The sequence below is a fragment of the Gymnoscopelus braueri genome, assembly GCF_963280865.1.
Source record: "Gymnoscopelus braueri genome assembly, chromosome: 19".
Classification (NCBI taxonomy): domain Eukaryota; kingdom Metazoa; phylum Chordata; class Actinopteri; order Myctophiformes; family Myctophidae; genus Gymnoscopelus; species Gymnoscopelus braueri.
Genome location: NC_137621.1, coordinates 7,420,780 through 7,434,958, shown reverse-complemented (window position 1 = coordinate 7,434,958; position 14,179 = coordinate 7,420,780). Strand labels below are relative to the sequence as shown.

Here is a 14,179-nt window from a genome sequence, read left to right as displayed (position 1 = left end):
TGATTATATTGATAAAACCTTGTGCGTTTTTGTGAGCAGACGTTGCTAAAGCGAAAGTAATATAGTAGAATAGGAAAGAATAGAAATACTTTATTGACCCCTGAGGGAAATTGCCGTTGCCCTCATCAAGTAGAACAAACATGAAGACAATAAGTAAAACAAAATAAAATGACTTGGAATAAAACAAAATGCATTGGGTCTGGATCGCATCCTGGTGAAATCTTGCAGTGTGTGATCCCTTGTCGGCGATCAATCATATAATGTGAAAACCAAAACGATATTACGACAGCCAATTTGAAGAAAGAGAGTTGTATAGTGTGAAATGCATAAGGATCTGATGACTACCGGACGACTTTAAAGACGTCTATGGGAATTCAGAACGGGGGTGGAAAACCGCGAACCAGGTAGGATGTGTAAATTACGTCAGACTTCGGTGCTCTATAGCAACAGAAAGCTGTCAGTCGGCTTCAATTTCCTAATGGCAGGTACACACTGTACTTTTAACAAATTCCACGCCACAGACAAAGTTAAATCCGCTAAAATCGTGCATTCAACTCTTTGTAAAAACACAAGCGATCCGTCCGAGAGCAGTGAAGACCGCATGAAAATCCCATCCGCCATCTTGTAGTTAGAACGGTTTATGTTAAACAGCGATCAGCGAAGAGAAAAACTGGCAGATTGGTGTCAGATTTAGAATGGAAGTGGATGAGATCGGAAAAAACGGATCCCGGATAATTCCGTTTCCGGTGGTGCTACAATGAAATGTGACGTATCAAACGAGGCCAAAGATTCAAAAAAAAAATGCAGTTGGCGTAGGTCTACGCGACTGGCACGTGGCGGCTTTAAATAGGCTCGCGTAGATATACGTGACTGGCAATCAATGTGTTAATATCGTGTCAAAGAAGAACTGTGTTCCAAAAATAAACAAATGACCCCGGCGGTTTGACTCTTATGGATATGAAGCATCAACTGACGGTGAGAAAACGATAAAGTTGCTTCCGCCGAATTAGTTACATTTTTGCCAGAAACAGACTGTATCAAATATAAGTGACTGACTATCACAAACGATACAGAACCTCCTCCCTGACAATATCGCAGAGACAGTTTGTTTATTTTTGGACCACAATTCTTATATGAGACGATTCTAAGATGACCCAATGTTATTCTCCATAGAGAAATTACTTTACGAACCAGGGGATGAATGAGTGACTGGACTTCTGTATTCTATGGCTTAATGTGGATATTGCTTGGCCCCCTGTATTGCTGCTTGCAGCTATATTCATTATTATTAATAATGTTATTGTGAATATTGCTTGGCCCCTTGCCCCTTGCTGCTTGCCGCTATATTCATTATTACCATTAAGAATAATAATTTATTGTCATTATTATTATTGTTGCTATGTATTCATTTCATGACCTCAGTGGACGAAGCATTGCCCCAATGTAGCCCTGGTGAGGTATAGTGTCATGACACACAAACATTATTTTGATAGGACTGGATTGCTCATGTATGTTAAGCCCTGCCTCTGCCACATATGTTGTTGTGAAACATTACGTAGTGTGCTATGTTGACACAGGGGATGGCATAGCACTGTCTATAAAACATAGCAAAGGAGTGGTCAGACAGAGGAGGGCAGTCATGAGGGCTTCTCTAGACATACACCTGCTTTCATACCTGTACTTGACCTTGATATTGTTCTCTTCATATTCTGCTTTGACTTCCTCACCTTCCTCTTCTTGTGAGTTACAGGTACAGTTTAATCTCAGCAGAATGTATAAGGCTGGAGACATTGTTCTGGGTGGCTTGTTTCCCATCTACCACCAGCCTGTCTACCATGAGTCGTCTTTCACCTCCGAGCCACAGTACCCCGCTTGTAAAGGGTGAGTATCACACATACAATAGCAAGCATGAGAACAGGGAACTTGTTTAGATATGTAGTACCACATAGGATTAGTTGATGTGTATTTATACAAAGATAAATATTTAAAGTTACAGTAATATTTTGTGTGTTAGTTTTCTCATTCAAGGGTTCACATGGTCCCAGACCGTGGCTTTTGCCATTACTGAGATCAACAGAAACCCCAGTCTTCTACCCAACGTGACTCTGGGATATAGTCTCTATGACAGCTGTTACCCATTTGGAGCTGTCCCTGCAGCATTGAAATTGGTCAGTGGGAGAGAGAAGGTGTTTCAACTGAATGAGAGCTGTACTGGGTCCCCTCCAATGCTGGGCATGTTGTGTGGAGTAGGTTCTATTCACATCTCTAGAATATTAGGTTTGTACAGAGTGCCCATGGTAAGTTATCTACTTGAACCCACCTTTATCATCACCAATTTTATATATGTTCAATTTATGTTATTTGATTATTTACCACAATAAAATATCATCGATGTAGGACAGAAAACTTGTATTTCCATTGTTCATCTTTTTATGTGTGTTTTCTTTTCAAATGCCCTAATGTATTTTGTCCAATGCGATTCGACAGTTTGTGAGCTTGCAGATAATCTTTTATTTTATTTTATTATAACTGAATTGAACACAACTATTTTCCATTTGCTGAAAAGTAAAGTTGACTCGGACTTGGAAGGTAAAAGACCAACGAGACTTGAGACTCGACTCGGACTTGCTAGCCAATGACTCCCGACTCGACTCGAGACAAGATGACTCGTTTTGTTTTTTCCCCTATGAATGATCTGTGTGTGAAATGCGCTCTCTCTTTATACAAACCCATGCTCACTCTATCGCAAATGCCTCTCTCTCTTTATACAACCCCATGCTCACTCTACCGCAAATGTGCTCTCTCTCTTTATATAAACCCATGCTCACTCTACCGCAAATGCGCTATCTCTCTTTATACAAACCCATGCTCACTCTACCGCAAATGCGCTTTCTCTCTTTATACAAACCCATGCTCACTCTACCGCAAACGCCACCGCCACCCCCAGCGGGGTCATTTTGATTCTACGACGGCTGCCGTCTAGTTATCATCAGTGCCAGTGCAACCAGGTCTAGGAAAACCAGCCCAAAAGAAGCGAGTCAAGCGACTATGGGCCACATGAGCACTCTAACATATACATCAGCTATTTGAAAATAGCAGATCTACAAGCTCACAACGCCTCGCGATGCAACTATAGTCGTTCGTGTTTTGTTTATGACCCCAGCCAGCCACCACCCCAACAACAACAGTAGCACCAGCCAGCGAGATATACGTACTTGTAAACATGAAAGTCACTCACCACTGTCGAATTTACTTTATCCATGGTAACAGCAATAAAGTCTGTACGTAATCCATCACTTTCTCACGTTGCCACTTTTCCATTCGTCCGCAGGTTTAATAACTTTAACTTCACCAAATCACTCCCACCAAACTTGAATTCCATCCTTATTTTTTTCCACCATAAGTTTCTCTCTGCTATATATATAAGCTTAAAGGAGATGCCTTTATTCCACTGTGTTTTATTTTTTTTTATTTTTTTTACCAAGGAGTCAAGGACCCCTTTGCAAAAACAAAATAAAGACACGTGTAGTGTTGCCAGATCTGCTTATTATGCCAGATCTGCTTATCATTTCCCCGCAAGATTTTATTTGAAAATAGCAGATCTACAAGCTCACAACGCGTCGCGAGCTTGTAGATCTACTATTTTCAAATAGCTGATGTATATGTTAAAGTGCTCATGTGGCCCATAGTCGCTTCTTTTGGGGTGATTTTGGGCTGGTTTTCATAGACCTGGTTGCTTGTTTCTCTCACAGAATCTGGCAACACTACATGTGTCCTGTAGTAGTACTAGATGGCTGAACTGTGCCTGATGGAAAATAACGTAATATTAAAATACTACAAAACAAACACAGACACGTCAGGATTATAGGCCTAATAGGCCTATAGATAAATGCCATTAATGTATTTCTTTTCCTGCATCATTTCACCCACAGTTTATCCAATATTCATTAATAATTAATATAATTATAGGCTATTTGTCTTTGATTGACCCAACTGCACCCAAACTGCAAAATGTACTGTCAGTAAATTATAATTAATTGTGTGTGTGTGTGTGTGTGTGTGTGTGTGTGTGTGTGTGTGTGTGTGCGCGCGTGTGCGTGTGCGTGTGTGTGTGTGCATGCAGTTTTATGTCTGCTACACAGAAATGTCACACACCAACTACTCAGAAAGGCAGTGCCAGTTTGAGCCTGCCAAATGTTAAAAAATAAACAATTTTGTATCAAACATGCCATTTCTTTAGTGTAATTTAGCCTTTCCCTAGTTCTAACTAAATGATCAGACATGTAATGTTGTAATGGATAAATGCACAGCTTTATGCTGGTTTAATTCTTGACTTTAAGATACAGTTTCTCTCTTCAAGATATAAACCTGAGTGCTTTGTGGGTGGGCTGGGGAACAATAGTAGTGAGGGACTTGACACAACCTTGTGACTCGACTTGACAACCTTGTGACTCGACTTGTGACTCGGCTTGACTTGCCCACAACAGAAAGACTTGGGACTCGACTTGGACTTGGGACCAAATGACTTGGGACTCGACTTGGACTCGGACCGGAGGGTTGGAATCACTTGGGACTCGACTTGGACTTGGGACCAAATGACTTGGGACTCGACTTGGGACTCGGACCTGAGGGTTGGATTGACTTGGGACTCGACTTGGACTTGGGACCAAATGACTTGGGACTCGACTTGGACTTGGGACCAAACGACTTGGGACTCGACTTGGACTTGGGACCAAATGACTTGGGACTCGACTTGGACTCGGACCGGAGCGACTTGAACAATTGTCTACTATATAGTATTTTTCTACAGCTTGAAATACCTATTTATTGTAGGCATGTGAGCAGAGTGGTGTGGGCAGGTTTTCAACAGGTCTATGTTAGAGGTTTGATTCTTTGCCTAGAATTGGAGTCAAGGCCCAGAGTCGGGCCAGACTCGTGGTCAGATATAATATGTGTGTTTTATTGAATTTTTATTGAACGTTTTTTTTGTTATTTTTTTTATGAATGGGTTCGTAAGTAAGCTATTTGGTTTGATATATAGAATGTTGTATTTATTATATTGTAATATTTGAGACTAGGTCAATTGTTATGTTTTAATATGTGTGTTTTATTGAATTTTTATTGAACGGTTTTTTTGTTATTTTTTTTATGAATGGGTTCGTAAGTAAGCTATTTGGTTTGATATATAGAATGTTGTATTTATTATATTGTAATATTTGAGACTAGGTCAATTGTTATCGCCAGTGTTTGCAGTAAGACACAACACAGCTTATAATTTTTTTCTTCTCTTTTTCTCTCCCCGTTCTGCTCTGCTCACATGTTCTGCTTGTAGGGAACTGCTCACTCACTCCCAATGTTCTGCCGTAATCTGACGTCTCACTGCACTCCTTCTTCAGACTCTGTGTACTCCTTGCATTGGTGTGTCGCCCAGGTTGCACCTAAACCCTAACCTTTCACTTCACAAAAACTATGCCTAAACCTAACCTTATCCCTAACCCTAACCTCACAAACAATATGCCTAACCCTAACCTCACAAACACTATGCCTAACCTTATAAATGTTGCCTAAAAACCACGTTGACCTTGACGAAGCACCGGGAAAATAGAGAGTCCGACTCCATCTCTACCCCTAGCACTTCACTCTCCCTGACAACTTCTCTCGATTGATTCTATAGCGACCAAGATTGGGCTACTATGCACACATATCTTGGTCACAGTAAAAAGTTTCATGTTTTGTTTCTTAGATTATTTTTTTTCTTTACACAGATGCTAGGTTTATGGTTTACCTGGGATCCTAGTTTCCTGAGGCACTACAACACTGTCTCTCTGCATTCTATGTTGTGATTATTTACCTTGCTTATTGTAAGTCACTCTGGATAAGAGCATCTGCTAAATGCCTTGTAAATTAGGGACGTTTTCTCAAAACAATGTGGTATATTATAGAACAGATGTTTTGTGTCTCTGGCAGATCAGTTATATTGACACCTGCTCCTGTCTGAGTGAGAGAAACCAGTTCCCGTCATTCTTTAGAACAATCCCAAGTGATGCCTTCCAGGTGACATTTTCACAAAATATGTTGTTATCAAGTAATTCATGTTCCAGTTCCACACACTAGAGAAATACCTCCCTCTAGACACTAGGTAATACTGATTACACTCATTACTGTCTAGTGAGTGTAATCAATATTACATATTAACAGATGTGGGTAGTAATGAGTTATACATATATAAATTGTACTTGTAAGATATGTTTTAGTTCAGTATATTTTGTGAAGGAAATAAAATGCTTATATTACTTTACATTTTTGCCCAATGTAAAGGTGTTAAAGTAAAGATTTGCTAACAATTTATATACATTTTTCACAATTGTTACTAGCAGCAATAATATTTCTCTTTGGCTATTTTTAAGTAATACGTCTGTGTAAATTAAGCATGCACATCTTACCCTGTTATTATGCATTTGTATAACCGAAAAATAGGTGAAATTAAAAGAATAGTGTTGTTAGTAATAATAGTCCATAATTGTTATTGCTGCAGGAACAATTAATCACATTTGATTAGTATGTATGGGCTGTAGTGATATGTGGAATTCTGGGTAACAAAATAGTCATTCAGTGTAATGCCAGTATTTAAATAACAATAATAATACACTAAAATACAATAACTTTGTTCTGTTGACTAAGATGGACAAAAACAAATCACAAAGGTGGAGTTTTTTTTCCAGGTTTTGTCAGTGTAAGGGAGGACAAACAAAAAAAAACCTTCAACAACGTGTGTGTTGTACTAGTGACACATCAAATATGTGGTATTCAAAATAGAAAAAAAACATAAGTTATACAATTTCTGACTGAGTCTAAGCATTGATATACAACCTTGTGATTGTGAAAAAGGGGCATCATATTATTTGATTTAATTTAAACACACTGAATGACATTTTATGGGGTACATTTACATGAATGACAATAAAATAGAATTGCTGGCTTCATAAATATTATTAGGGAATAGGTGACACTCCAATAAACATACAAATAACTCATTTAGGGAATTGTAATTGCTGTTTAAAGGTTTTGATACCTAGAAAACATTATACATCTTTTACCCATACTTTTTACATACCTTTTTTAATTAAATGCACATTGTTTATTTAATTCTCCCAGAGATTTGCACATGGCTATGTTAGTTTATTTCTATTGCACAAGCACATATAATTTAAGTTCTGATTATTTCAAAAATCAGATTTTTTAAAAATAAATCAGTAGTATCTTTATTAGAAACGTTTGTACTTGTAATTACTTTGATGACTATATTTACTTGCAATTGCATATTTAATATTTTAAGGTAACAATACCTTTACTTGAGCACAGTTATTGACTACTCTACCCACCTCTACATATCACCTCTATTCACTTGTGAGCATTACTGCTGGAGCTGAAGGTCTTTGTATCAAAAGATAATGATTAAACCTTTTCATTGTGGAATCTGTGTAGCCTACATACATTTACTCAAATGCTGTACTTAAATATAACGTTGATGTACTTTTAATTTATTTGAGAATGTTTTGTTTTAATATGTTTTACTTACACCACTAACATTATATGTTTTAATCCACCACAATTATTTAACATCTTTAGTTACTTTAAAGATTTAGATTATCATATAACATGCATTAAGCACTTAAGCTCTATTGTATACATCATCTAATTGAAAATAGCCAATCTACAAACTCAGATTGCATCTAATCGAGACTTGTGAGCTCGTAGATCTGCTATTTTCAAAAGGTTTGTCAAATATCGAAGAATGTTAACCACTTTAAGTCTACATTGATGCTAATGCGCCGTTTACTTGTGACGGAGTGTTTTTATTTTGTGGTATTGCTGCATTTACTTAAGTAAAAAAGTATGAGTACTTCTTCCACCACTGCTTATCACTCCAATCAGGTGAGAGCTGTCATCCAGATTCTGAGACGGTTTAGATGGACCTGGATAGGATTGCTGTTTGTTGATGGTGAAAGTGCCAAAAGAATTGCCCAGTCCTTCCAGTCTGAGCTGGCTCAGTCTGGTGTGGGTTGTGTGGCCTATGTGGAGGCTTTGTCATATGACCTAAAGGAGAGTGACCCAGCTGACCTTCAGAGGACTGTCACTGTGATGAAGAAATCCACAGCTCGTGTGGTCGTTGCATTTGTAAATGGGTACCATATGTTTAAGCTCATGGACGAGGTTGGTGTCATGGTTCATGTTCATTTTGGGAGATATATTGAAGTGAAGAATATATAAAAAATAGAAATGTAATGCAATTATATTACTTTCTTAGGCTCATGAATTGAAATGCTTTTGTATTTAATTTTGTATAGAGTATTTTTACTTTTTCTTTGATCACAGTACTATATATATATATATATATATATATATATATATATATATATATATATATATATATATATATATATATATATATATATATACACACGCATACACATTTGACAGGTGGTAAAACAGAATGTGACAGGTCTGCAATGGATAGCCCCTTGGCACTGGGCAACCATGGTTAAGGTAATGCCTCCTCACTACATGCCGTACCTGAGAGGCACCCTGGGTTTTGCCATACGTCGTGGAGAGATACCAGGTCTCAATGACTATTTGTTAAATATACATCCTGACTACAGACAAGAAAATAACATGGTATGTGCTGTAGTATTTAAGCTGGAACTTTAGATTTTTAACCACTTGTGTCAGGTTCACTTGTAGGACAGATGACAGCCAGGTTTCACAATCACAAAGTTCTCTTCATTTTCACACAAAGCCATACAGGATCACATGCTGCTTGCCATGCTGTGGTTCTAGGTCTTGCGATCCTGTAGCTACAAAATAACTTCTACACAAGAAAGCAGATGGTAACCCTTCTGTCCGTACAGTGGTTCTCCCTGAATGTTTGTGGAGATGACTGATTAATCCTGTTGTGCCTCGATTTCCTCAATGCACAACAGGTGCGCAGCCACACCCAGCTCTTGGTCTTTTATCTTGTGCAAAGTATGTACTGTATGAATTGATCTTTAGTCTTGATGGTGTTTCGTCAGGTGAGGCAGTTTTGGGAGCACACTTTTCAGTGCAAATTTGCACCCCTTCCGTCAGAGTGGGTGGATGCTGGTGGACGGGTGTGTACTGGACAAGAGGACCTAGGAACAGTACCTGCCCTTTCGGCGACTCTTTTTGCCGATCCAAGAATCATCTATAATGTGTACAAGGTTGTGTATGCCCTGGCCCATGCCCTCCATGACATGTTGCAATGTGTGCCAGGAAGAGGGCCTTTCATTGGGCAGAGCTGTGCCAGTTTGCAGACAATACAGCCATGGCAGGTGGGATATTCATTCATAGTTTACCTGTTAATGTTCCTAGTTGGATTCAAATTTAGAATAATAAAGAATGTGTAAATATGACATTGGTAAAAAGAATAGGAAAATGGCATTCTGTATTAGGATTATAGTCTATGGGCCCTATTTTTGGCGGTGCCTTACCCGCACCCGCTGCCCATGAATTACGCACAAGGGAGCGGGCACTGTCCTTAAACGATATCTTGCGGCCACTATACTGCTATTCAATATGCCGACTTCGTTATTTGCGCCTGGCGGTGTGCCCATGTTGGTGTTCTTTCCCTAAAATGTCCATCTTGCCCAAACACGTTTGGGAAAGAGCATAATGGATTCTAAAACCACCCGCTGTGCCAAATTTGTTTGGTAGAGTGAGCGCCTGCAATGGACATGACGGTGCTGGGCACACAACAGCACAACATTCAGAGGTCTCCTTCTCTCCTAATTCTCCATGTATATATGTAATTCTCTCCTAATTCTCCATGTATATATGTAAAATGTTCCTATAATCAGCAGTGAGTATCAATTCCTTGTGTCAATTGTGTTTATATAAGATGCTAGTCTATCCTCTCAAAATACGGGTCGCGACCCAAAGTGGGGTCACGGGAAGGTGCTGTTGGGGTCGCGCGTTGGAATTCATTTCTTTTTTGTAAACAAAGAAAGCGGTGGACAAACGGAGAGACAGGGGATTTGTGACCAACGTAAGGGACGTCACCTCACGCCTTGATTCATGCAACTGACAAACCCCCAAAACTATAATACCTTATGTATAAATTGGCTTACGGGAGGACCGGCCGCTCATGTCACTGACTCAGCCATAACCATAAGTTCCGTCCGAAAACTCACAAATACATTGAGACCAATAATAAATAGCTTGAGAATATTTAATTTTTTAAATGTAAATACAAGTGTGAATATTATATTTGATCTTGATGTTCAGGCTCTGCTTATACATTACTCCCTGCCCAGCAGATTAGCAGACAGCCATTTAAGAGAAGGGAGGTATACTGTATACATCTACAAGCTCATAACATGTTGCATTCTGATGAGATGTGAGCTTGTATTTCAGCTATTTTCGCCATGAGATTTTGACTTACCCATGGCTGTGCCTTGGACACAAAATGTTTGAAAACATCTGGTCCCTGTTAGGACTTTGCACACAGTGCCCCGTGATGTGATTTTTATTATTGTTTTGTCCGTTTTTTTTAATATCTGAAAAAATTAAATAAAATAAAACATACAGGAATCAAACTGGGTTGAAAAAACTAAAAACACCACACACCAGTGGAGGGGCCTTATCTTGTTAGAATATGTATTGTATGCAGTAGTATCTTGCTCTTCATAACTTTGCTCATCACCATTTCTAGCTTATGTATTACATGGAAAAGGTCAACTTCACCACCTCATTTGGTGATGAAGTATCATTTGATGAGAATGGTGATGCTTATCCAATCTATGATGTCGTGAACTGGGCATTGCTCCCTGATGGAAGCACAAAGTCTCAGGATGTAGGTGTGTTCAAGAAGTCAGCCTCCGCGGGTGAACAACTCATCCTTGATGAAGACAGAATCTTCTGGAACTTTGAATCCACAAAGGTAACTTTTAATTTCTACAAGAGCTAATGTTGAACTGATGTAAACTCAATTAATTATCTCTGCTAGGCCACCAGACCACCGGGCGGGGGGTTATGTTTTCACCTCTGTCCTTGTGCGTGTCTGTCTGTTTGAGTGTGTGCAGCTAATCTTGGAAACTACTGAACCGATCTTTGTCAAACTTAGCACACATACTCCCAGTATTTTTCAAATAACCCTCTTGGTGGCGCTATAACATGCCACTTAATTTTGGCATATAACTTTTGAGCTGTAGGTCGTACAGTCAAATGTTGGAAATCTTGGATCATGCCGCAACTGCCCATATAGGCCCTTCCTCTTCGCCTTGCCTACTTGTTAACTAGTTAGTACGAACTCTGTTTTATTGTTGTATTGTTTTATTGGATCTTGTTTAGTCGATACACTTATTTGTTTTAGCTCTTGCTCATTTGTTTTCGCTATTTGTCTCATCTGTTTAAGAAAGTAGGTAGCTGATATATTGCACTTTTACCTTAGCGCTAGGTATACTCTTGGTAGCTTGTTCTTGCAGAAAATGCATTTAAGACTTCTCGTGATTAGTAGTTTTGTTCCCTACCTATGTTGAATGCACTTATTGTAAGTCGCTTTGGATAAAAGCGTCTGCTAAATGACTGTAATGTAATTTCTGCCCAACTCGATTTTCCAACATTTTTTATTTTCTTTAAAGCACACTTGTTGCTACTACTAGGAGGTTTAATTTTTTTGTCACATCATTTCTGGAGTCATGTAATAAAGATCAATCTATCAGATTATTACATCCCGACTGAATATGATTGCTTTTACAAAAACATTTGAGATGAAAAAAAGAATAAGGACCCAAAACATATTTGCTCAAATGTCACTGATTGTTAAAGAAACAAGATTATTTAAGAATATTTGCATGTAATTGGCTTCAAAGATTATTGGGAGGAGCCTATTTCTTACCGAAATGCCATTTATCATGAACACTGGAATCATTGTGAAAGGCCTCTATAGAGCTTTTTCACTTTTGCCCATAAGGGATGTAATAATAACATAACGTTGCACCATATGTTATAGAAATGCTACTCTGTTGCTTTCCTCTGTAGCCTCCTCGGTCAGTGTGCAGTGAGAGTTGTTCCCCTGGAACCCGTCTGGCCAGAAGGAAAGGGGAACCTGTCTGCTGCTTTGACTGCATTGCTTGTTCTGAGGGAGAGATCAGCAATGAGACTGGTAGGTCCAGTGGTGTAAATGGCGTTGCACGCTTGGGAACGGCGTTCCCATAGCAACCGTTGCGGGGGAACGGTGTGAACACGTGTGGGAACGCTCTTCAGAGTGTCCAACTTTTTTTCTTTTTTTTTTAAATAATCGCTTATGAGGTTTAGCACTGTTTTCCTAAATCGTCCATAAGTCTATATATTAATATTTTGATTAATGTATTTATTTTTGATAATAAATCAGTAAAATCAGGCAAAAATGAGAATTAAATAACATAACCCTAACCTAACCCTAACCCTAAAACTGAAATAAAGTAAAAGAAGAACCACTTTGAAACTGAAGATGATGGCCAATGTTGATGATAATTGATAACAATATATATATATATATATATATATATATATATATATTAAAACAATTAAATAAGCCCCCCCTGCAACGTTTCCTTTTTGCCACACATATACACTTCATGGAGTACATTTTATTCCCCTTTTATTTTCCGTTTTTTATTACTTTAATTCGGTTAATTTGGTACAAAAAAATTTACAAAAGAAAAAAATATATCCGCGTTTTTCGCGGTTATTCCCCTTTTATTTCGCGGTTTTTCGCGGTTATTCCCCTTTTATTTCCGTTTTTTATTACTTTAATTCGGTTAATTCGGTACAAAAAATGTACTCCATGAAGTGTATATGTGTGTACTCCATGAAGTGTATACATATATATATATTAAAACAATTGAATAAGCCCCCCCTGCAACGTTTCCTTTTTGCCACACATATACACTTCATGGAGTACATTTTTTTGTACCGAATTAACCGAATTAAAGTAATAAAAAACGGAAATAAAAGGGGAATAACCGCGAAAAATCGCGAAATAAAGGGGGAATAACCGTGAAAAAAGCGGAAGAAATCGCGCGTGTGTGCATGTGTGACCAGTAGGGTTCCCAAAGCGAATCCAGGCCATTTACACCACTGGGTAGATCTACATTATGTAGCTATGTACAGTAGGTCATCTTTAGGGCGATGATGTACTTGTCTGTCCATTTAACCTTGCCCTCCTTGTTAGACTCTACAGAGTGCGCCACTTGTCCAGAAGGCTTCTGGTCCAATCCCCAGCGTGACCACTGTATCCCTAAGGTCGTGGAGTTCCTCTCCTTCCAGGAGACCCTGGGTATCACCTTGACAACCATTTCATTGCTAGGCACACTTATGTGTACCATTGTCCTGGTAATCTTCATCTATCATCGAGACACACCCATGGTACGCGCCAACAACTCAGAACTCAGCTTTCAACTTTTATTGTCACTGAAATTATGTTTCATGTGTTCACTTCTATTTATTGGCCATCCCAGACTCTGGACTTGTCAGCTGAGGCATGCAGCATTTGGGATCAGCTTTGTGCTGTGTGTCTCGTGTATCCTGGTAAAGACTATGGTGGTGTTGGCTGTGTTCAAGGCCTCCACTCCTGGGGGTGCAGACATTATGAAGTTGTTTGGTGCAATGCAGCAGAGAGGAACAGTTCTGGTTCTTACTTTTATCCAGGCAATAATCTGCATAGCCTGGCTTGTGTCTGCCTCACCAACTCCTCATAAAAACACACAATACCACAGTGATAAGATAGTCTATGAGTGTGAAGTGGGATCAACAGTTGGTTTTGCGGTGTTACTAGGTTATATTGGTTTACTGGCACTCCTCAGCTTCATCCTAGCATTCATGGCAAGAAATCTACCAGACAACTTCAATGAAGCCAAGTTGATCACTTTCAGCATGTTGATCTTCTGTGCCGTGTGGATAGCCTTCATCCCAGCATATATCAGCTCTCCAGGCAAATATGCAAATGTAGTGGAGGTATTTGCTATTTTAGCATCTAGTTTTGGTCTATTGTTGGCATTGTTTGGTCCAAAGTGTTATACCATCCTGCTGAGACCTGAACTAAACACCAAGAAGTCCATCATGGGTCGAGGCTCCACCAAGACATAGCAGCAGTCAAGTAACATTAATTATTTCAAAAACT

At 39.0% G+C, this 14,179-nt stretch overlaps 1 protein-coding gene across 1 annotated transcript; it reads left to right on the top strand.

Moving 5' to 3' along the window:
* Nucleotides 1-1,771: 1,771 nt before the first annotated feature.
* LOC308074178 (extracellular calcium-sensing receptor-like) lies at nucleotides 1,772-14,145 on the top strand (the record flags this gene model as incomplete). The annotated part of the gene is made up of 7 exons (XM_080413510.1): nucleotides 1,772-1,874; nucleotides 2,029-2,168; nucleotides 5,968-6,054; nucleotides 7,936-8,214; nucleotides 10,730-10,957; nucleotides 12,058-12,181; nucleotides 13,232-14,145. 7 exons carry the CDS (start codon nucleotides 1,772-1,774, stop codon nucleotides 14,143-14,145), a joined length of 1,875 nt encoding a protein of 624 aa, XP_080269636.1.
* Between the last annotated feature and the right edge of the window lie 34 nt (nucleotides 14,146-14,179).